General features: G+C 43.5%; 1 protein-coding gene across 3 annotated transcripts in view; it reads left to right on the top strand.

The window, feature by feature from the left end:
- Positions 1-22,917, top strand: part of arhgap36 (Rho GTPase activating protein 36) — a 329,472-nt gene that overhangs the window by 212,146 nt on the left and 94,409 nt on the right. For all 3 annotated transcript variants that reach the window (XM_041196093.1, XM_041196092.1, XM_041196094.1), the window contains exon 3: positions 9,348-9,416. In XM_041196093.1, coding sequence (XP_041052027.1) covers positions 9,348-9,416 — 69 coding nt within the window. The remainder of the gene's footprint in view (positions 1-9,347; positions 9,417-22,917) is intronic.

Consider the following 22,917-nt stretch of genomic DNA (forward strand, 5'->3'; position numbering starts at 1 on the left):
ACACGGGGCACTGTGCCCCCCTGCCCTACCCTCCTGCCTGGCCTGCTCACCAGCAGTGATCTGGGGAGACCTTACAGTAGCTATGTTTATCAGCCTTTGAAAAGCTGCAGCGGCTTTTTACAGCAGGCCACTGGGTTGCCATTGGACCTGGTGGTCACTGCAGACACGCCGCCGCCCGCCCACTCCTGCTGTCCTCGGGAGCTGCGATTCACACTGGGGGGGCCTTCACTAGCCCATCCGCATAAAATGGCAGTGCATATCAGATCGTGGGCAGCAATTGGGTCCGCGCCTGCTCCCGCTCCGCCCGCCAGCCAGAAAATTCTGCCCCTTGAAACCACTTAACTTGTTTTAACAAAATTTGTGAAATTAACACTAGAGATCAGAGAGCCTAAGCTCTCAATCAAACAATGTGTCCCCTGGAGAGCAGGTGTTTTCGTATTTTAATATAAAGGTAAAATACTGTGGATGCTGGAAATCTGAAACAAAAACAAAAAATGCTGGATAAACTAGGCATGTTTGACAGCATCTGTGGAGAGAGAACCAGAGTTTATGTTTCCAGCGTGATACAACTTGCCAGTTTACTACTGAAACAGTACAATGAAAATTAACCCCGGGTCTCTGTCTTTCTGCACACACTAACAGGCCTACTCCCAATATTTCATGTGTCTCTTACAGAACTTTTCCCTTTCCTTCTTTCCTCAGGCTTCCAGAATGATTAATGTAAATTTTCAGCTTCATTAGGTATCGAGCAGTCTCCCTTGCCTTCCTGATATCCTCCTGCTTCTTTACTAGCTCACAAGTCTTACCCCAGTGCCTCACCATCATTTCTGTCATGTTACAATCTGCTCTCATCTTTTTTTTTTGCATACGTGTCCTTGAATCACCTAATCCCTCACCCTCCTTACTCCCAGTCAGCTTGGCTTCCAGCCCAGTCTTGCATGTGGTTCTTCTGTAAAATCCTGAGTAAACACCATATCTAATCCTAAACTGTCTATAGTTATAGAGGGTGGAATCCTGTGCCCTCCCCCGTGGCGAGTTTGCTGGTGGGGGTTATTTAATCAGGTGGGAGGGTGGCAGGTGGGGACCCTGCTACCTTCACATTTCTGCACTGATTAAGTCCATGGTGGGAGGGCCCATGGATTGACTTCCTGCTCCATCGCCAATTGAGGCCTTTAAGTGGGCAATTAATTCCCACTTAAGGGCCTCTACCTGCCATCCATGGTATTAATCCAGTGGTGGGTGGGTGCTCAGCATGCGGGGAGTATGACAAGCAAACCCCAGTAGGTTTGCTTGCGAGCGCCTGGGAAGGTGTGGTCCCACTGATAGAGATGACCCCTCTGCCCTTGCTGCCGACCCCTCCCCACGCGACCCCCAACCTGCAACCCCTTTTCCCATCATTACACAACTGTGCCTGGGTCCCTCCTCAATGCGAGCCCTTGGGTGGGTGTAGTACAGGGGCAACTATTGACTTCCTGTTGGTGTTGTTGAGCGAGAAAACTGCCAGCCTCTGATTGGCTGGCACCTCATGGCAAGCAACTCTTCCACCCCTAGGGTCCTTGATCCAGGGAAAGGCCTGCCACTGCCTGTCAAATGCCTGAGTGGAACAAAATGCAGCAAGCTTTCCCGAAAAGTGGGAGTGAGGGATCCACAAGATTCCACTCTGAGTCACTTTAGGGGAAAAAAGAAAGAAGGGAAGAAGACTTGTATTCAGATAGCACTTTACATGACCTCAGGATGCTCCAAAGCCAATGATGTACTTTGAAGCACAGTCACAACTCCAGTTTGTACATAGCAAATCCCACAAACAGCAACATGATAACGAACATATAATATATTTTAGTGATGTTTACTGGGGATGAATTTTGGATGGGACACTGGAAAGCTCTCCTTCTAAATACTGATTTTTTACTTCCACCTGAGAGAGCAGACGGGTCCTCCATTTCATGTCTCATTCAAAACGCAGCACTTCCAACACTCCCAATGTCACTTCTGGATACATTTTCAGAAAAAAGAAATAACAACTGTATTTCCAGCTGTTCTGGTTTATTAGTTAGAGTGACACTCTGACATCAAAGTAAGTTGGAAATAAACAGGCCTGATCTTCAGTCATGGAAAATTGACCAAACTGTGTCCTCTCCCAGGAGTATAGTGTTCTCATTAACCCTGCTGCTTTTGTCTCAGCAGTCTCCATTCTGAATTAATGACAGATGCCAAATGATCTGTTTGGAAAAAAGCTTAGCACTGCTTTCACAGTTTACTTTTACATTGCAAAGCTAAGTCAAACTCTCCATTTTTTTTTAACCAGTCATTTATTTTCTTCCAAACAACCTTTGAAAAAGCTCAGTTATTTTAGCCACCCTGAAACAGTCAGTTCCCAAAGCTCTGTGTTCAGTCCTTTATGGGATGATCACCTGCCCAATTCCTGCCCATACTTTGCCCACCAACAGAGAACTGGCAAGTGACAGGCCAAATCTAGTCTGGGGGATTCATTTACATGGCTAATTAGGGTTAACCTCAGAAAATTATACAAGATCAGCCAGGTACAATTTTGGTAAACGCTATAGGCTCGTCACTACCAGCATTGAGAGTAGAGGTTTTTCCTCATATTATTTTGTGACATCTGGTACCCAAATTCAACAATTTATATTTGTAAGAAAAAGCTTTCATTTTGGTTGTTTTATATTTATTGACATTTGAACTTATGTTATATTACTCTATGTACAGTATAGCTCCAGATATACAGCTCTGCATGATCTCCCTCTCATTGTAATCTCATTCTATTAATAGTCTCCTACTTGCAACAAAAAAATTCCCAATCATCTCCCCAGACACTTGTTCGCATCACTGTCAATGTCTTGCTGGGGGTGGGTGTGGATGGAGGGTTATCATTAACCAGAAGCTTAACTTGGCTAGCCACATCGACAATGTGGCTAAAGAAGCAGGACAGAGTCTTGATACTATGCAATGAGTGGCTCACCAGCAGAGCTCTCAAGGCATCTACACCAACTAGCTCAAGTTAGAAGTTTGACAGAATTATCACTAGTTATTTTGTCAGCTGCAGCCACAACAACACTGACTTTTGAAACCAATCAGGGCAGAGTGATTGGCTTGCTTGTACGTCTGCCTTTTACCGCATATCCACACCCTCTGCCACTGCTGTGCTGTAGCTACGGAATGAATATAGGATATGCTGCTGCAATTCATCAATATTCTTCCCTATGACCTCCTCTATCGGGAAGGACAAGAACAGCAATATCATGGGGCTAGAATTCTTCCAACTTCCCCTCCAAGCCACACGCTATCCTGAAGTGAATATATAGAACAAATCTGTTAGCACTCAGGGTCAAAATCCTGAAGTTCCCTAACAAAATTGTGGAAGCATCACATGGATTGCTGCAGTTCTAGAAGGCTCACCTCCACCTTCTCAGGGAAAGCAGGGATGGGCAATAAATATGGTCTTTCCACCATTACCCATTCTTTTTTCAGGACTTCAAGGGTTAACGTTTATCTTCCGAGACCTAACTATCCTCCTACTTTTAAACTAAAGTTTGGAATTTCTAATCGCTATTTCTTGACTCACTTTACCATTTGCCCTCTTTCTACCAACTTTGACAATTATGCCCTGGGCACTTCATTGTGGTTATTTTTCAATTTAAAATTTATGTTGTAAATATAGTCCAAAAGTTATGATAAACAGAAAAAATGAACTATCTCTGTTTGCAATTAGAAGGCAACAGAGATTGCCAATTTCTGCCACACATTGCGTAGTGCATAGGCAGTTGTATTTGCTTTTATTGGGCTCCTTCCTATTATTTATTGATTCTCCAATCTCAAAAGACAGCCATACAACTTGCTAAATTGTTGAAATTCATTTCAAATTTTACTTGAATTTTCAGCTCAGTCCACTTCTTACACTGTCATGTCTGGTATTTGAATGAACTGTTGAGATAGAGAGCGGTGCTTAACAGACTGTCTTCATATTGCTTTGATTTAAACAAAAACTATGTGCTCTGACTGGCTGACATTCTGACAGGAATATATGTGGGCCTGAATTTCAATGATGATGAGGCTTGGCCCCTGCCATTCGAGGAGTCAGCGGGGAACACGTCCCTTCTGATTTCAGCAGCACTAATGCATTGATTGGCATAAGGCAGGACTTTTGCCCACACTTTGGACCAAGTCCTACCTTGGAGAGTTGCCAGCCAATCAGTTTGGCCAGTAGCTCTTGAGTCACTCCAGGCAGAGTGCTGGAGTGGCCGGAAAAGCCACTGCAGGAAGCTGCCTGGAACTAAGTCCCGGAAACCCAGAGAACAGGTAGGTGGCAGGGGTCCCAGGGTGGGGAGGGTAGGTAACATTTGGGGGGGTTGCAAGGAGTGGTGATTGGGGTCTCAGGAGATAAGCTTGGGGGGAGTTGGAAGGGACGGCTGGAGGTAACCAGGCCCTACAGGGAAAGCGCTTCCAGTCAGAAAGAACCTCCTGATGGATCTTCTGATGGAGATGCCCATTCCTTTTCCTGCTTGAGTTCAAACTCAGTTTAAATTCCATCTTTCCCACCCTGAGCTGCCATCCGCCCATCAGTCTAAAATTCGAGGCTGGGCAGGAAAAGGCCCTTAAATGGCCATTAGGTGACCACTTAAGGGCCTTAATTGTGGTAAGGGCGGGCTTCCCGTCTGAGGCCCTGCCCACCCTACCATAAAATCACTACCACATCAGGACGGGTGGGAACCCAGAGAGAATCCCGTTCACGCAATTTCATGCTTCCCCTGCCTTAGAACCAACCGGTTGGGGAGTGTAAAATTCTGGCCATGCATGATGTAGTGGCACACTGTAGAGGGGAAGGGCTGTCTTAGCTAATGGAAATGGTGTAGAATGTACAGTTGCAATATGTATTGAGGGAACAAAAAAAATTATGGAGTATTTTTGATGACCATTCCCTGGTTATTTTACAGCCAGTGGAAAGTCAAGAAATACTGGCTGTGAGAGATTTGGCTCCATCGCACACTGCTGGTGCTATGAGCTATGGAAACCAGGAACTCCAAAAATATTAGTTGAATTGCTTTTGGTTACTGACAGCAGAGCCTGCATGGCACATCATGATGATAAGAATGCTAGCACAGGCAAGACATAGAGGTGCATCGCATGTTTGCAGAGTGGGCATTTGGTGATGTCAAACATCCACTAATGCTGAATTGGAACACAAACTGCCATTTTGGATCTCTCTGGTCCTCTTAACCTCTTAATCATTTCAAACTGAACATGCATTCAAATGCATGAGGCCCTCACCCCGCCTCCCCCCTCCCACTCTTTCCCATTTAAAGGGTCACCATGGGACTTCTAGACAAGGTGTTTTTGACTTATTCTGCTGCCGCATTTTGAGTGTAAGTGCTGTGTTGAGTATTATTGGAGGTATTTGGAACAGTTTTGCATTCACAAAGTGGTCAGAGGAGTTGGAAGGCCTGTAGGGGAGAGACTTCTCCCTTGATCTAGATAACAATTTCCATTGTGAAATTCCTTTTAATCTCAAAAGTTTACAAAATAATCACAGAATAACCTGACCTTTAGCACAAATGAAGCCTGCAGTTTATTCAAAAATATAAACTTTGCTTATCCATCCTGACAATTTACTACATTGTCCAGTCATCTGTATCTCATAGTCTGGCTCTGAGGTCATACAAACAGTTTATCACGGTATAACTCATAGATCATTCATCAACTTATTCTATCCTAAACTCAGGGTCACATTCCTTTGTTTATCATGGACTTGCTCATAAGCGAATCATCAACTTCCTGGCCTGACCAAAAAGGTCACATACCCTACTACATCTATTCTAGTGTGTTTTTGTTTACTAAAAGCACTTTTAAAACTTATGTCTGCAGTTTTGTGAAGCCTGAGTAATCCCAGGGCATACCGCTTCAGTTTCTATGACCGTGGATCCTTTCAGATGAGAGCAGGTGACATTGACAGCATTTCTGGGTGTGCTGGTGAAATGCTGCTTCAGGAAGATGACTGCGATCCTGTACACCAGGAGAGCAGACTTCATCGTCTTCTCTACAACCAGGGAGAAGCAGAGGAGTGATCACATGGCTTTGCCAGGCTACAAGGATTCTCAATGGTACAGGAGGCTAATAACTGTGAGGAGGATGCAGAGATGCTTCAGTGTGATTTGGACAAGCTGAGTGAGTGGGCAAGTGCATGGCAGGTGCAGTATAATGTGGATAAATGTAAGGTTATCCACTTTGGTAGCAAAATCAGGAGGGCAGATTATTATCTGAATGGCTATAAATTAAGAGAGGGGAATGTGCAAAGAGACCTGGGTGTCCTCGTACTCCAGTCGCTGAAGGTAAACATGCAGGTGTAACAGGCGGTAAAGAAGGCAAATGGTATGTTGGCCTTCATAACCAGAGGATTCGAGCACAGGAGCAGAATGTCTTGCTGCAATTATACAGGGAATTGGTGAGACCACACTTGGAATATTGTGTGCAGTTTTGGTCTCCTTATCTGAGGAAGGATGTTCTTGCTGTAAAGGGAGTGCAGCGAAGGTTTACCAGACTAATTCCTGGGATGGCAGGACTGACATATGAGGAGAGATTGAGTCAGTTAGGATTATATTCACTGGAGTTCAGAACAATGAGGGGGGGATCTCATAGAAACCTATAAGATTCTAACAGGACTAGACAGGCTAGATGCAGGAAGGATGTTCCTGATGGTGGGAGAGTCCAGAACCAGGGGTCACAGTTTGAGGATATGGGGTAGACCATTTAGGACTGAGATGAGGAGAAATTTCTTCACCCAGAGAGTGGTGAGCCTGTGGAACTCGCTACCACAGAAAGTAGTTGAGGCCAAAATGTTGTATGTTTTCAAGGAGTTAGATATAGCTCTTGGGGTGAAAGGGATCAAAAGATATGGGGAGAAAGCGGGAGCAGACTATTGAGTTGGATGATCAGCCATGATCATAATGAATGGCCGAACAGGCTCGAAGGGTCGAATGGCCTACTCCTGCTCCTATTTTCTATGTTTCTATGTAACACTGACATATTAATGGGGAGATGTATTGCAACTGAAAGGTCTACCGCTCCATGAACTTGCAATTGTCTTGTGATATTTTAGTAAGAGAAATAAGGAGGTGGCATATTATGTTGCAGATAAGAATCTGAATGGTGAAGTGCAAAAGAATCTGAAAGTACAAATTTACACATATCAACTAAAAGTAGTGACACAGGTTAACAAGGCAATATATAAAAGCAACCCAAGTACCAGAGTTTATTTCTAGTGGGATAGAATTGAAAAGTAAAGATGTTATGCTAAACTTCTATCAAACCTTGGTTAGACCACACCTGGAGTACAAAGTATGATTCTGGTTGCCATATTATAATAAAGGTATAGAGGCATAGGAGAGGGTACAAAAACAGAAAGCAGGGAGTGGAAATAAAGGGCAGTCATTCACAGTGGCAGAAAGTGGGATTAGTGCTGTGACCATTGCTGTACACAATTTATATTAATAATTTGGACTTTGATGGTGTGGATCTCATGACATCAGTCTGAACTTCCGCTGGAACACTTGGAGGTTGGGTGGTTTCAACTTGTGCATCACGGCTTGGTCCACAAGTGCTATCATGGAGTTAATCATCATTTTCCCACTGGAAATGATGGCTGTTGGAATGTGTTCAGGTGATGTGCTTGCCATCGCTAAATGGAATTCAGCTATGGCAAATGGAGCAACAGATAAGGGAGAGTCTCCCCATCTCATTGGAGACCTAATGATTGAAGTGGAAAAGAGAGATGATATTTCCAAAGGGCACAGGAAGTCTGGCCGCAAGGATCTAGCTGCAGTGATGGAGTCATTACGGCACAGGAAGGGGCTTTTCATGCCATTGAGTTGTTGACAGCTCTGTATGGAGCCATCCGATTAGTCCCATTCCCCCACTCTATTCCCCATTGCCTGCTAGGCTTTTTGTCATAGAGAAACGTATGTGGAAGCTGCAGGAGGTGGATGTGAGGCTGTAATGATCAGTGTGTAAGGATGAGGTGCAGCATCTGCATGTTAAGCTTGACTCCTGAATGTTAATGAGTGAGCGATGACGCTGTGGTGTTTTGAGCAACGTGAGAGGTTGGTGGGCAATGGGTAGGAGATGTTATTTGTAGATGCATTCACTAACCTTGATCACATGCATTAAACTATTTTCCATCACTGCAGCTAGAACCTTGCGGCCAGACTTCCTGACACCTGTGGAAACATCGTCTCTCTTTTCCACTTCAATCATTAGGCCTCCAATGAGGTGGGGAGACTCTCCCTGATCTGTTGCTCTATTTGCCATAGCTGAATTCCCTGCACTCCCTGCTTTCTGTTTTTGTATGCTCTCCCATGCCTCTATATCTTTATTATAATAGGGAAGCCAGAATCATTTGCAGTCTCCTTCGTTCCTTCGAAGACTCTCTGAGACTGTTCCAGCAGTTGCTGTAGCCTGAGGCAAGATGCCTTTCAGGAGTACAAAATACTCTGTATGCCATGGTAGTCAATCAAACTCCTGGGTCTTTAACTGAGCCAATAACATGCTTCATGCTGGGCATGCATGGAACATGAGCAGCATTTATTGTCCATCCCTAATTGTCTTTGGACTGATGCAGCACGTTAGTGTGGACCAGGAGTCATATATAGGCCAGGCCAGGTAAGGACAGTAGATTTCTTTCCCTAAAGGGCATTAACAAACCAGATGGGTTTTTTTTTACAGTAATCAATGATAGTTTCATGGTCACCATTACTGAGACTAGCTTTATTATTCCAGATTTTATTGAATTTAAATTCCACCAGCTGCCATGTTAGGATTTGAGCTCATGTCCCCAGAACATAACCTGGGTCTCTGGTTTACTAGTCAAGTGACATTACACTAAGGCACCATCTCCCATGATCATATTTATTGTGCAGGCAACACAAAGTTTATATGCTGCCTTTCTCAACTCCAGCAGACACGGCAAAATGGACCTAATCCAAATTTCAGGTTTATGTCTTGCTTTTATGCATAGCCTTGATGGAGAGACTTGCCTTTCCGTATGGGTTCTAATTGTGAGAGTTTTCTTGGAGAGGCGTCCTGCTTGAGTAATTTATTTTGTTAATAGATTGTTGTTGGTGTGAGGAAGTTCTGTAGTTTTATATTTCACATGCCACCAGAAAATTCTAAACATGAGGAAAATTGTCCTGATTCAGGATGTTTCCAGTCTCCTTGATTCATGGATCCAGTCTGTGTTTCAATAACTTGTTGATTGTCCAGGTTATTTCTCCTATATGTACCCTCTATTGATGCTAACATCCTTCCAGTTGCTAATATCTGATAAAATCCTGCCTTTCCAGATGGGCCAAAAAGGAGGAAATCTTTCCGAAGAAAGAAGGACTCCCTTTCCAAAGAGAAAAAGGATAAAGGTAAGGAAAGCTTTCCTATTTTCACATAATCTTGCTCGAGTGTGTAAATACTTTGTCATGACAGCAGATCACAGCCCCGAATTAGTTACAGACATATTGAACTTACTTACAGTGAGTTCACAGCTTGGATCCTTATCCAGTTCCTTTTCATTTCTGCTTGATCTAGCTGAACATGGCCGTGTACAAATTCAGTGCCCTATTAGACTTGGAGCTGATCTTCAAGCCACATCTAGCCCATCAGCAATATCGCCATCTGAGCCACCTCCAGTTTCAGTTTCGCAAAAGCTTTCCTCAATGACCTGCAAAAACTCTGACTCATTCCGTGCTTTTTAAAAACGTGTGCTTTTCAAACATTATCCTCGCTGGTTAAAAGACACTGCCCACTATGGAACCTGGAGGCTCCTAACTGAAACTTTGGTGCAACCTGAATTAGTGGATCCCAGTTAAAGTGGTGATGACCTAGGGAAGAAGAGCAGAAGAAAACATCAGCTAGAATCTTCACTTCTGATCACCATCCAGCAAGCCACTACCGGAAAACACAGGGAGGATAGAAGGAAGCTAACCTGTGATGTTCTCCTGGTTAAAAGGTCGGGAACATTATTTTGACTCACAAGAAGAATGGTCAGTTGGACAATGTATTTGACGATGTCTGGAACTCATGGAATGGTACCCTGGCATAGGTCATCAGCTTCAGGAAAGAATGATTAAAATTGGGAAAACGAAGGGAGGTCTGGATTCAAAAGGTTGTTGATTGGGAGTTTCTGTAAATAGCATAGGCGTACAGAACACACTTCTGGCCAGGATTAACTAAAGCCAACTTTTCAAGGTCTTAGTGTTATTCATCCACCCTTGTGAAATTATCATCCAGTAGAATCATAGTGCTTTGCAGCCCAGTGCAATGCATAGGGTTGGGATGATTAGATGAAAGTCAAATGTTTGATTAATGATTCAAAACTTGTCCAACAGCTGGAGTCAATTATTATTTTTTCAGTTGAGTTTAAAGGTTGTGGTTGCCCTTCAAATACCTGGCTACAAATCTGATTTCTGCTCTGTATGATTTTTACTATGTATTGTAAATGTCTCAGACAATCTTTACACTAAAATGCTTTCAATTTATGTAACCTCGCCATTGAAATTTCCATTTAATTTTCAACAGTGATGGGCAGACAATCTTAGTGTTCTGTATATGTAAAAGTTCCCTCTCCTTCATTCCTTTTTAAATCACAAAATGAAGGAGGACATTCCATTCTGCTGACTATTACCAAGACTAAAGGAAATAGCAGGACAAGGCTAAATGAAGCTCTTAAAGTCACCAAACCAATAATTTTTCTTACAGGCCCCTCTGAATCAATGAATAAAGCTTTTATATCCTATTGTAAAGATGTACTCTGAGCTGAATGAGGTTTTTTTTTCTGGCTGTGTTTTTGTTCTGCTATTATACTGTACCAAATGCCAATACTTCCAATGCTGTTACTGGCTATGCACCTATTTGGTTGGGGATGGTGGGTGGGGTGGGCAGGGTGTCGTGGGTTGGCTCAAGGGTTTTGATGCTGCTGCTTATAGATCTGCTGTCATGGTATGCCACGCTTGTCTGTCTTGTTCTATCTTCACACATTCTGCAACCACTCTTTGATGTCTGTTATCCACTCGGCCAATGTCAACCCTCTTTCTGCTGCCCTCCACCGTACCCTCTAGATGAGATCTCTGTAGTTTTTCAGTTCTGATCAGATGGTTGAAATACTGACATTTTCTTTTCTGGATGTCACTTTTAGAGTTCCTTTTGATCTTGCAATTGCAAGCACCTTTTCAGTTGTTTTATGGCCTGTAAATGGAATTTTAAAGAAATGTCTTAGCTTCCACATTTCAAAGGCCTCGATTTTCTTCCACAGATCTTTACTTATTGCCCAGGTTTTTGAGGCAGACAGGAAAATGGATAGAATGTAACATCTTATTAGTTTCTTCTTTGTAACAAACTTGAGCTTTCCTGTTGTTAACACATCCTTCATCTTCACCAAATTACTTCTGGCTATCACCATCTTTCGTCTGACTTTGGCATCGCATTTACCGCCTTCTGTTATCATGTGTCCTAAAAATACAAATCTATCTACTTGTTCCAGTGTGATACCATCCACTTCAAACTTCATTCTAGTTTCTTCTAGTGTATTCCTCCTAACAACCATCGGTTTTGTCTTTTTGGTGTTCATAGTCAATCCATATTCTAAACTTCTAGGTTTTACTCGATCTTCGATATTTTACAGGACTTCTTCTAATTCTGCAAGTAGTGTTGTGTTGTCAGCATACTGCAAGTTTATTATGTTCTTGCCTCCAATTTTTACCCCTGCAAGTATACCTAATTATCTTTGATGAGGGAATGGATAATCAAACTTCACTGATGCCAAATAAAGGCAGAGCACACTTCTTAAAGGGATGTGAGGCCTGGCAGCACACAACAGGGAAACTTCCCAAGTGGAGAATTGGCTTAAGGGAGTGGACTTGGGTTTTCTGCTGCAGTGCCAGGGGTGTAGGTAGCACACATGTGAAAGGAGATCCCATTTCTGCTGCAGGCAGAAAATCCTCCAGGCAACAATTTCATTGCCAGTGGAAATGGTCATTCAGGAGGTCAATTTCAGGAACTTAGCTCCTAGAACTTGGCTGAGATGCGAGAAAGTGACCAAGACTCCATGGGAGAGCACCTTCTGTCCTATCTCAGCATTACAGAGTATTTATTTCTTCACCACTCACTCTACCAGTACCCTTTGCCATACAGTAAGTTGGGCCAGACAGCCATGGTCTGTGCAGAGATGCTGTAGTCTGCAACTGGGTGTTCAAAGGCCAGAGGCGTTGAAGGTCAAGCATCAGATCATCTGGTATCCTCGATGGAAGCTTGGCAGTTTTCAATCTCCTAAACTGTAGCCGCTGGGGAAGCAGCAAGTAGATACACTAGGAAAGACCAATGGGCAAGTGTTATTGTTTATACTTGAAGTCAGTTGAGGGAAAATGCTCCGACAGCTAGGGACATTATAGTTAATGCTGTTCATGCCTTGCCTCCTATTCTGCTGCTCTCTTTCCTCCTCCAATTTTGTTCTGTGCAGAGCAGCTCACTTGTTGACATTTCAAAGTCTCTCTGCCATCTTCAAGATACAAGTTAGGGGCCTTGATAATGCTATATTGTCCACTTGTCTGCTTGAGCATTTTTATTCATTTATGGGATGTGAGCATCACTAGCAAGGTCAGCATTGGTTTCCCATTTCTAATTACGTTTGAGAAGGTGGTGGCCTTCTTGAACTACTGCAGACCATGAGGCGTAGGTACGCCAACAGCGCTGTGAGGAAATGTCAGGGTTTTGACCCAGCAACAGTGAAAGAGCTGAATATAGTTCCAAGCGGCTTGCAATGAAACTTGCAGGTGGCGGTGTTCCCATACGTCTGCTGCCTTTGTCTTTCTAGGTGGTAGATATTGCAGGGTTGGAAGGTGCTGTCGAAGGAGGTTTGATGAGTTGCATCTTGTATATTCTACACATTGCTGCTATTGTGTGTTGGTGCTGGAGGGAATGAATATTTATAGTGGTGGTTTGGGCACTGATCAAAAGGGCTGTTTTGTTGCAATAGACAGTATTGAACTTCTTGAGTTTTGTTGGAGCTGAGTTCATCCAGGCAAGCGGAGAGTATTCCATCACATTCCTGACTTGAACCTTGAAGATGGTGGACAAGCTTTGAGGAGTCAGGAGGTGCATTACTCACTCTAGCATTTCCAGTCTCTGATCTGCTCTTGTAAGCTAAGTATTTATGTAGCTGCTCCAGTTAAGTTTCTGATTGATGGAAAACCCTCAGATATTGACAGTGAGGGAAACAGCCATGATAATGCTATTAAATGTCATGAGATGGTTGGATTCTCTCTTGCTGGGGATGGCCATTGCCTAGCAATTGTGTGGTTACTTATCAGTCCAAGCCTGAACATTGTCCAGGTCTTGTAGAAAGCAGTCACAGATTGCATCAGAGTCTGAGGAGTTGTGAACGTTATTGAACATTGTGCAATTATAAGTGAACATTCCCACTTCTGACCTTGAGTTGGAGGGAAGGTCATTGATGAAGCAGTTGAAGATGGTTTGGCCTAGGACACTACCCTGAGGAACTCCTGCAGTAATGTCTTGGGGCTGAGATGATTGACTTCTAACAACCACGCCCATCTACCTTTTGCACTAGGTATGACTCCAACCAGCGGAGAGTTTTCCCCCTGATTCCCATTGACTTCAATTTTGCTAGGGCTCCTTGAGGCCACATTAGGTCAAAGTCTGTTTGGATGTCAAAGGCAGTCGCTCTCAACTCATCTCTTGAATTCTGCTCTTTGTCCATGTTTGGACCAAGGCTGTAATGAAGTCTGGAGTTGAGTTGCCCTGGCAGAACCTAAACTGAGCATCAGTGTGCAGGTTGTTGCTGAGTAAGTGCCACTTGACAGCATTGTCTATGACACCTTCCATCACTGAATTGATGGTCGAGGATAAATGATGGGGCAGTAATTGGGTTGGATTGGATTTATCTTGCTTCTTGCGGATGGGAAATATCCTGGCAATTTTCCGCATTGTCAGGTAGATGCCAGTGAATGTACTGTCGGTATACTGGAACAGTTTGACTAGATTGTGGCTAGCTCTGGTTCATAAGTTTTCAGTACTGCATTTGAAATGTTGCTCATAGCCTTCACAGATCCAGTGCCTTCCGTCATTTCTTGATATCACTAACAGCAGTCAAAAAAGTTCAACACCATCAGATCCACTTGATCAGCAGCCCATTCACAAACTTAAACATCCATTCCCACCACTAAGGTGTAGGTGCACCATGACTCCAGAGAGTACTATGTACAGAATGCACAACTTGCCAAGGTTTTTTTTGGCAGTATCTCAATCCTGTGACCTCCTCCAACTAGAGGAACAAGGAAAGCAGGTGCACAGGAACACTATTGCCTTTAGCTTCCCCTCCAAGTTACACGCCATCCTGACTTGGTCAAAAATCATGTGAAAATCCTGGAACACCCTACTTATCACAAGGTTGACAGTATCTACATCACAAGGTTCAAGAAGAAAGCCCACCGCCACTTTCTCAAGGGCAGCGATGGGCAATAAATGCTGGTCTTTCCAGTGACACCACATGAATAGCTATAAAAATAAAATGAAAATAGTGGAATCTAATAGTGGAATCTGTGCGGTGGTTGCAGGTAAATTACCCAACCAGTTTTAACTCCAGCCTTGCTGGGTTTTTAACCAGGCTGATAGGGTTAAAATTGCCCGTGGGAAATGTAGAAAGAAATCAAATACTCCTGGCTCTGCTGTTTCCACCATTTTTCAATATATGCACACTGGCAATTTAGCAGGGAACAAAAAGCACTTTCTGCAGAATCCCTTGTAAACCCGTCAAGCACATGAAAATTATGAATATAATGGATGAAGTTAGACCTTCAGCCTATTTGATCTCAGAATTAACAGAATATGAATCCTATCATTTTATCATTTTCCCAATAGAGCCTTTTAATGCTCACCTTAGCTTTGCTTAACTGCTCATTCAATGCAGCATTCCCTCAGTATTCATTAGAGGTAAATTTCTCATGATCTATTGTCACAGTTTATGATGTCCTCAGATGCCAGCTTTTTAACTGTTGGGTTGAAAAAAATATATATAAATATTATTTATGTATTTATTCCCATGATAAGGGCATCACTCACAAGACAGCATTCGTCAATCAATCCTAGCTGTCCTGAGAAAGTGGTGTTGAGCCATATTCTTGAACCACTGCAGACCATGTAATGTAGGTGCTTCCACAGTGCAGTGCTATTAGCTAGGGAATTCCAAGATTTTGACTGGGTGACAATGAAAGGATGGCAGTATATGTCCAAAGGGAGGAAGAAAAATTACTCAGTCTTCTGGTACAGCGCATCAAGGGCCAGTCATCTCTGGGGCAACTGAAGAGAAATGTAAAGAGAATTTTAAACTTAAATTCTGGAAAGCTGGGGAATTGAATCATTTCCTCCATTAACCCTTTATAATTTAAATCTTCTCTGTAGTAATTATGGTTTTATCTGGTTGTAATGTACCTTTAAGAATAATGCTTGTTAGGCAAGACACATGATCTGTAGTAACCAATAAAAGAGTAGTGTGTGCTACCTCAACAGTCAGAGTAGAGATAGAGTTGGAGTTGAAAGCACACGTATAGTTGCTGCGGAGTATATTGTAAATAAACTTAATGTGTCCATCCAAGAAGTATCTGTAGGTCAAATCTATCACTAATAGCACAACCTGGCCACCCTACAACAAACTAGTGATGAGGATAGAAGAGGATTGAACAGAAGAAATCAGGTTAAAAATAAATCGGCACTGTACCTCACCCAGTGATGGTAAGTAGCAAGCTCCGTTAGAATTAAGGAAGTTATCCTCTCGCAAAATGCCACAATTTGGGAGAATTGATCCTTTTGAACCAGTCACAGACAAGTGGTCTCAATACGTAGAATGCCTCACATTCTTTTTTCAAGCAAATGAGATTACGGGGAAGAGAAGAGGTGAGCGATCCTCTTGAGTACTGTGGGAGCAAAACCTACAGCTTGATTTGAAGTTTGATGGCACCCAATGCCCCAGGTTTGAAGGGTCATTTTGAACCAAAGCCCTCAGTCATGATGCAGAGGTTTAGGCCTAATTCATTAAATAGGTCCCTTGCTGGGATAATTGCACGCTACATGGTAAATTTGAAGCAGCTAATGGAACATAGTGAGTTTGGTACAGCTCTGAACGACATGCTTAGAGATCATTTAGTATGTGGTGTGAAAGAAGAGATTATTACTATTCAGAAGAGATTATTGTCTGAAGTGAATCTGGATTTCAAGAAGGCGCTAGAGATAGTGCTGGCCATGAAAGCACTATAAGAAATTCAAAAGCAATACAGGGTGCGCAAAATGGTGATCTCCTCCACATCAGGTGGGAAACCTCAGCTAAAAGAGGCGTGAAAAAGCGAGACCTCCCCCGAGAAGCGGAAACAGTCCCCGCTAGCCGAAGAATAAAGAAAAATAACTTAGCAGTGAAGTTGAATAATTTTAATGGAGGAGAGGTGGAAACAATCAGTCTTTTAGCAATTGGCAGTTTAAACAAATCAAATGCTACTATTGTCACAGAAATGGAATATGATGAGGCAATGCAAGGAAAGGTTCAAGCAGGCTTGTAAACAAAAGAAGAAGCCCAATGAAATCTACAAAGTAGAAGAGCCTGAAACAACAAATTCAGACATTTACTCATTGTTTAATTTGAAAGTTGGAAAGACAGACCCAAAATTTTCACAATGAAAGTACGTGGCAAACCTGTTAGAATGGAAGTGGACACAGGAGCTTCCACTACAGTAATTGGGGAGCATACCTTCAGATACCTTTGAATAATAGTGAACATCAATTAACTTTAGAAGAAACAGCCGCCAAACTAAAAACATATACGGGTGAAGACATTTAACTAAAAGGCATAAGCAGAGTAACTGTCCATTAAGGAAGCTAATCGGCAAAACTACCCTTGATGGTGGTAGCAGATGAAGGGCCAAAATTTCCTTTGACCAATTTTGCCCCAGGAGGCAAGTTAGAATGGGCTGAAATTTTCCAGTTGCGAGCAAGTGGGCTACCAGAGCTACTTAGAAAGTATGCCACCATCTTCAAGGGTGAACTGGGGAAGGTCCAGTGCCTGCAGGCCAAGATTCATGTGGATCCAGGAGCAACCCATCTCTTCATGAAGGCGAGATCGGTGCCATATGCTCTGTGAGAAAAAGTCAACATTGAACTGCACAGACTAGGGAAACTGGACGTTATTCAATCTGCTCAGTTCTCAGAATGGACAGCACTCGTAGTCCCCGTCCTTAAACCGGACCGAAGCATCCGAATTTGTGGAGACTACAAGCTGATGGTTGATAAAGTAGCTAAGCTAGACAGACAGCCCATTCCAAAAATTGAAGACCTGTACTCCAAGCTGGCAGGAAGGACAACGTACACAAAGCTTGACATGAGTCATGCTTATCAATAACTAGAGTTGGATAATGCCTCTCGGGAATTTGTCACAATTAATACCCACAAATGGGTGTACCAATATTCTCGATTGTCTTTCGGTGTCTCCATCACTTGTGCCATCTAACAGAGAATAATGGAAAGCTTACTGCAGGGATTGCCCCAGTATTTGTGACAGGATTCACTGAGAAAGAGCATTTGGCAAACTTAGAAGAAGTCTGAAAACATTTCTTGCAAGCTGGAGTACATTTAAAAAAAAAAGTGCACGTTCCAAGTCCGGGAGGTGATCTGTTTGGGTCACCGTGTAGATTCACAGGGCCTCCACCCGGTTGAGGAGAAAGTGAGAGCCATAAGAGAGGCACCTGTGCCAAAGAACACTCAGATCTCAAATCATTCCTCGGAGTGATCAACTAGTATGGTTGGTTCTTAACCAATTTGTCTACAGTGCTGGACATCCTGCAGTCGCTACTCAAAAAGATCCAAATTTGGTCTTGGGAGCTGCCCCAGAAAGAAGCTTTCATAAAGGTGAAACAATTGTTGCACTCGTCCAATCTTTTAGTGCATTGTGACCAGAGGAAAGAATTGGTGCTGACATGTGACACATCTCCCTATGGAGTGGGAGCAGTACTCTCTTATCGGATGGATGACAGCACGGAAAAGCCAATAGGTTATGTATCAAGAACACTCAGCACAGCGGAAAAGGGATACTTGCAGATAGAAAAAAAAGGCCTGTCCATCATGTTTGATGTCAAGAAACTTTACCAGTATGTACACAGCTGCCATTTTACAATCGTTTCAGATCATAAACCATTGCTCGGATTGTTTAGTGAGAACAAGGCTATACCACCCATAGCCTCAGCAGGAAAACAACGATGGGCTATAATTCTGGCAGCATATGAATACACTTTTGTACATGAGCCTGGCAATCAAATCACAAACGCTGAGGCCTTTAGTCATTTGCCTTTAAAAAAAAATGATGAGTACGTCCCAGTTCCACAGGAAATTGTTTTACTGTTAAAATTCTTAGATTCCTTGCCGGTATGTGCTCGACAGATCAGAGACTGGACAAGTCAGGACCCAGTCCTATCTCAGTTACAAGAACAAGTGCTACATGGTTGGTCACAGGAGCATGTATCTGACGAAACAAAACTGTACTTCAACAGAAGACATGAAATAACCAGCCAGGATGGCATCTTATTGTGGGGAGAATAAGTGATAGTTTCTCCAAAGGGAAGGGAGCCACTTTGAATTGAACTACATCTTGCCCATCCAGGAATTTCCGGAATGAAGACCATAGCACGCAGCTATCTATGGTGGCCTGGGATGGATGGTGAAATAGAGAGTTTAGTAAAGCACTGTGTGCAATGTCAGCAACTGCAAAAGTTGCCAGTGACAGCTCCATTACACCCACGGGAGTGGCCAGTTAGACCCTTGGTGCAGTTACACATTGGCTACTTTGGACCTTTCCTGGGAACAATGTTTCTGCTCATTGTCAATGCCTATTCAAAATGGTTGGATGTGTATGAGATGTAGTCACCAACGACGGTTACCACAATTGGGAAACTACATCATTCATTTACTACCAGAAGTAGTCATTTCTGGTAATGGCACAGCATTTACGGGTGCTGAGTTTCAACGGTTTATCAGCCTCAACGGTATCATTCATGTGAAAACTGCACTGTTCCACCCTTCCTCAAAGGGAGTGGCCGAAAGGGCGGTTCAAACGTTTAAGGCAGGCATGAGAAGCTAACTGGTGATTCCTTGGTAACCAAGTAGCATGCTTTCTTTTTCATTACAGGACTACCCCTCATATAACAACAGGTGCCACACCTGTGGAGTTATTGTTGAAATGCTGTTTCTGAATGAGATTGAGCTTAATAATGCTGAGTTTAGAGGGGAAGGTGGAAAGTGGTCAGGGAAGAGAGAAAACTAGACACAACTAAATAGTCGTGAGAGGAAATTTACCATGGGGTAGCCAATATACATGAACAATTTTGGGGAAGGAAAATTTTGGTTACCGGCTAAAATAAGTGTGGTGACTGGACATCTATCTTACCACGTGGAGCTGGAAACATGTGTGTACCATTTAATGAAGAGAGTGACAAATCACCAAGATTTGTTTCCAGCAGCGACCATGACCAGGTCTGGTATCCTGTTGAGGATACTCAACCCAGGACTGACATGTCTGATATTCCTGTAAGAGTTGAGGATACAGAACTGCAAGTGCCCACTGAAGCACCTGATGTTCAGGCAACTCCGGAAAAGGAGGTTCCTGACAAAGAACCTGAAGTTGTGGAGCTGCGACGTTCCACACGTACCAGGAAACCACCTGAAAGATTTGAACTTGTAAATTCAGTGTAAATATTATTTTGTCTTGAAAAATATGTACTTGTAAATATAATATGTATAGCCAAATTAAAGGGGGAGGAAAGTAGTTTTATTTAGCTGTAATGTACCTTTAAGTATAAAACTTGTTAGGCAAGATCACATGATCTGTAGTAACCAATAGGAGAGTAGTGTGGGCTACCTCAGTAGTCAGTATAGAGATAGAGTTGGAGTTGAAAGCACACGTGTAGTTGCTGCTGATTATATTGTAAATAAACTTTAAGGGCTGAATTTTCCCCCCTGTCAGGGGGGTTGTGCAGGAGTGGGCGGGAGCAAGTGCGAACCCGATCAGCGCCTCCAATCGGATGCATGCCGCCATTTTATGTGGGCGGGCCAATTAAGGCAATAGCATGCCTCAGGGAGATTAGTTTATGTTCTGAAAAATTTATTGAAAGAAAAAAACATTTTTAGGGACATATCCCCTCATGTGAAACTGTCACACGAGCTGGGACATGACCATTAATTTTTTCAAAATTTTTTATTTAATTACTAAGCCCTTCATGAAACCTCATCCCACCTGTGGATGAGATTTCGTGAAAAATGCGAAGGCCGCCTGTGCTGTTCGCCTGCTCACCAACCTTAAGGTTGGACAGGCAGCATTCTTAACAATTTTAATTACTTTCTTAATGGCCTTAATAGGCCTTTGATAGTCCGGCAGGTGCGCAGCTTAACTGACAATCTAAATGACGCCCGGTGACATCGGGACGCCCGCCTGATGTCACTGCGCGTCATTTTACGCACTGGCAAGCACCCCCGCTCACCGACCGGAAAATTCCTCCCTAAGTTTCCACCCAGGAGGTGTCTGCAAATCAACTCTATCATCAATATTAGAACTCGGCCACACTACAACACCCTCCGTATATTTCTTGGTGCTAGAAATGCCTCTCTGCTGCGAGGCAAATGGCATGAAAAATGTATTAAATCTTCTCATGATCTTTGAATATGCTTGTCCATATTTGGTACAAAATCTCATAGATCCACTGGAACCCGTAAAAATTCTGCTGCTCATGCCTCAGTGTGAGGCCAACCTATAACATTTGTAAAGCAATCACACTTCCTGTTGCTGCTCACCGAACATTGTTGGCTTTGTGAGGCACTTCCATGTGCGTTTGAATATATTTATCTCAAATTTTTACTTTTTGAAGAATTTTCTTCACATTTTATTTGCAACATGCATTCCTGGTATCTATTGTCCAGCTCAAACACATCCAGATTTCATAGAATTAGATAGATGAAATAGCTCTCTCTTTTCTAGCTAAACATGTATGTTAACTCCAGTATTTGAAAGAATTTTCTCATGCAGTGTCCATTTTCTTTTCCATTTTCCACTTCAGCTGTTCTGTGTTGTATCTGAGTGGAATTACCAATTTAGTGCTTGTTGCATGCTGTGGGGGGCTTTGCAATCATGAGGAGTGAGGTGAATCTCTCCCAAAGCTCCTTTCATAAATTACCTTCAGAGCAACAAAAGCAGAATACTTTGCTGTGTGGGATTTGTACCAAGGTCTTAGACAGGCCAGCCTTGTCAGCTCCTGGGGCAGAATTTTTTGCCTGTCAGGAAGGTGGGCCCGACCCAATCTCCGGGGGGGCGGGGAGCCGATCCCCTCAAGAGGACCGGGCCCTGCCCACTGCTCGCTGAGGCCAAAATTCTGCCCCTGCAGTTTGTTTTTATCTGTTTTACATTAAAAAGTAAATCTAACAATGTTTTTAGGAATAACTAGAACACTTAATTTCTGAGCCAACCTCATTTGGAAATCCTCCAATTAGATTAATTTCCTAACGATCCCCTTCTCACCAAACCGGGGAGAAATTCAGCATGTGGCCAAACTTGGTGGCAAGTCCGCTGTGTGCTTGGACCATGTGCTGATCCATGCTAGCCAGAGGCCCAAGCCTAATTCAGCAAGGCAATGTTTATTAATGAGGGCGTGAAGAGTCATTGCCATAGGATCATAGACCCCGATCTTCCACCAAGTGGCAATCAGCATCGGATTGCTGGTTCGTGCAAACTTTTCTCCGCCATAAGACTGCTCCACATTTCTTGCCGGCTCTTTTGAGCCTGGCTCCTCCAGAAATGCGGAGTGCAGCATCCCTCGAAGAGCTTCATTGCAGCGCTGTAGAGTCGGGGGGGGGAAGACAGGACACTTTTTTTACGGCACTAGTTATCGTATGGTAAGTTTAAATGCCCAATGTGAACGTTAGTGAATGAATGAATGAATGGGTAGGGTGAGTGAGGTACATGGATGGGTGGGTGCGGTAAATGGGTAAGTGGGTGAGGTGGCAGGTGGATATGGTGAGGGTGGATGAGGTGGTAAGTGTGTAGGTGGCAAGTGGGTAAGGTGGCAGGTGGGTAGGGTGATAGGTGGTAGGGTAGCAGGTGGGTGAGGTGGTAAGTGAATAGGGTGATAGAGGGCTAGGGTAGAAGGTGGGAGAGGTGGTAGATGGGTAGGATGGTACATGGGCAGGGTGGCCAGTGGGTGAGGTGATTTGGTGGGTGAGTGGGTAGGTGGGACAGGGGGTAGTTGGTACAGGTCAGTGGGGGGGTTAGTTGGTGGGTCAGGGGGAGTCAGCGTAAGCAATTGGGATGTCAGTTCTGTAGTTACCCAGATGTTAGACTAGGATTTTTCTAACATTTCCTGGATAACTATTCAGGTAAGTCCCACAGAACTGTCGACTGTAGTTCAGAGTTGGAAACTTTTTCAGAGGATTGCAGGAAGCAGGGCAATTGCCCATTGAAAGTTCGAACTTCCTGGGCAATTACCATGGAGTCATTGTGTCGGGTCTTCTGCGGGCCCCAAAGCACGTCTTGGGGTTACGCCCAGTTTCCAATGATCCAGACATTCAGAAGATCTGGACCATGGTCACAGTGTCATTTATGGCACAAAAGCAGACCATTCAGCCCATCGAGTCCATGCCAGCTCCCCCAGAGCAATCCAGTCAGTCTCATGCCCCTGCTCAATCTCAGTAGCACTGCAATTTATTTTCTTTAAGTGCTGATCCAATTTCCATTCTAAATCATTGATTGGTTGTGCTTCCATACCACATAATATGGGAATAGAGTCACATGCAGAACAGACTGGATTTTGGCAGGTTTTTGGTGAACCA

This window comes from Carcharodon carcharias, chromosome 9 (assembly GCF_017639515.1).
Source record: "Carcharodon carcharias isolate sCarCar2 chromosome 9, sCarCar2.pri, whole genome shotgun sequence".
Classification (NCBI taxonomy): Eukaryota; Metazoa; Chordata; class Chondrichthyes; order Lamniformes; family Lamnidae; genus Carcharodon; species Carcharodon carcharias.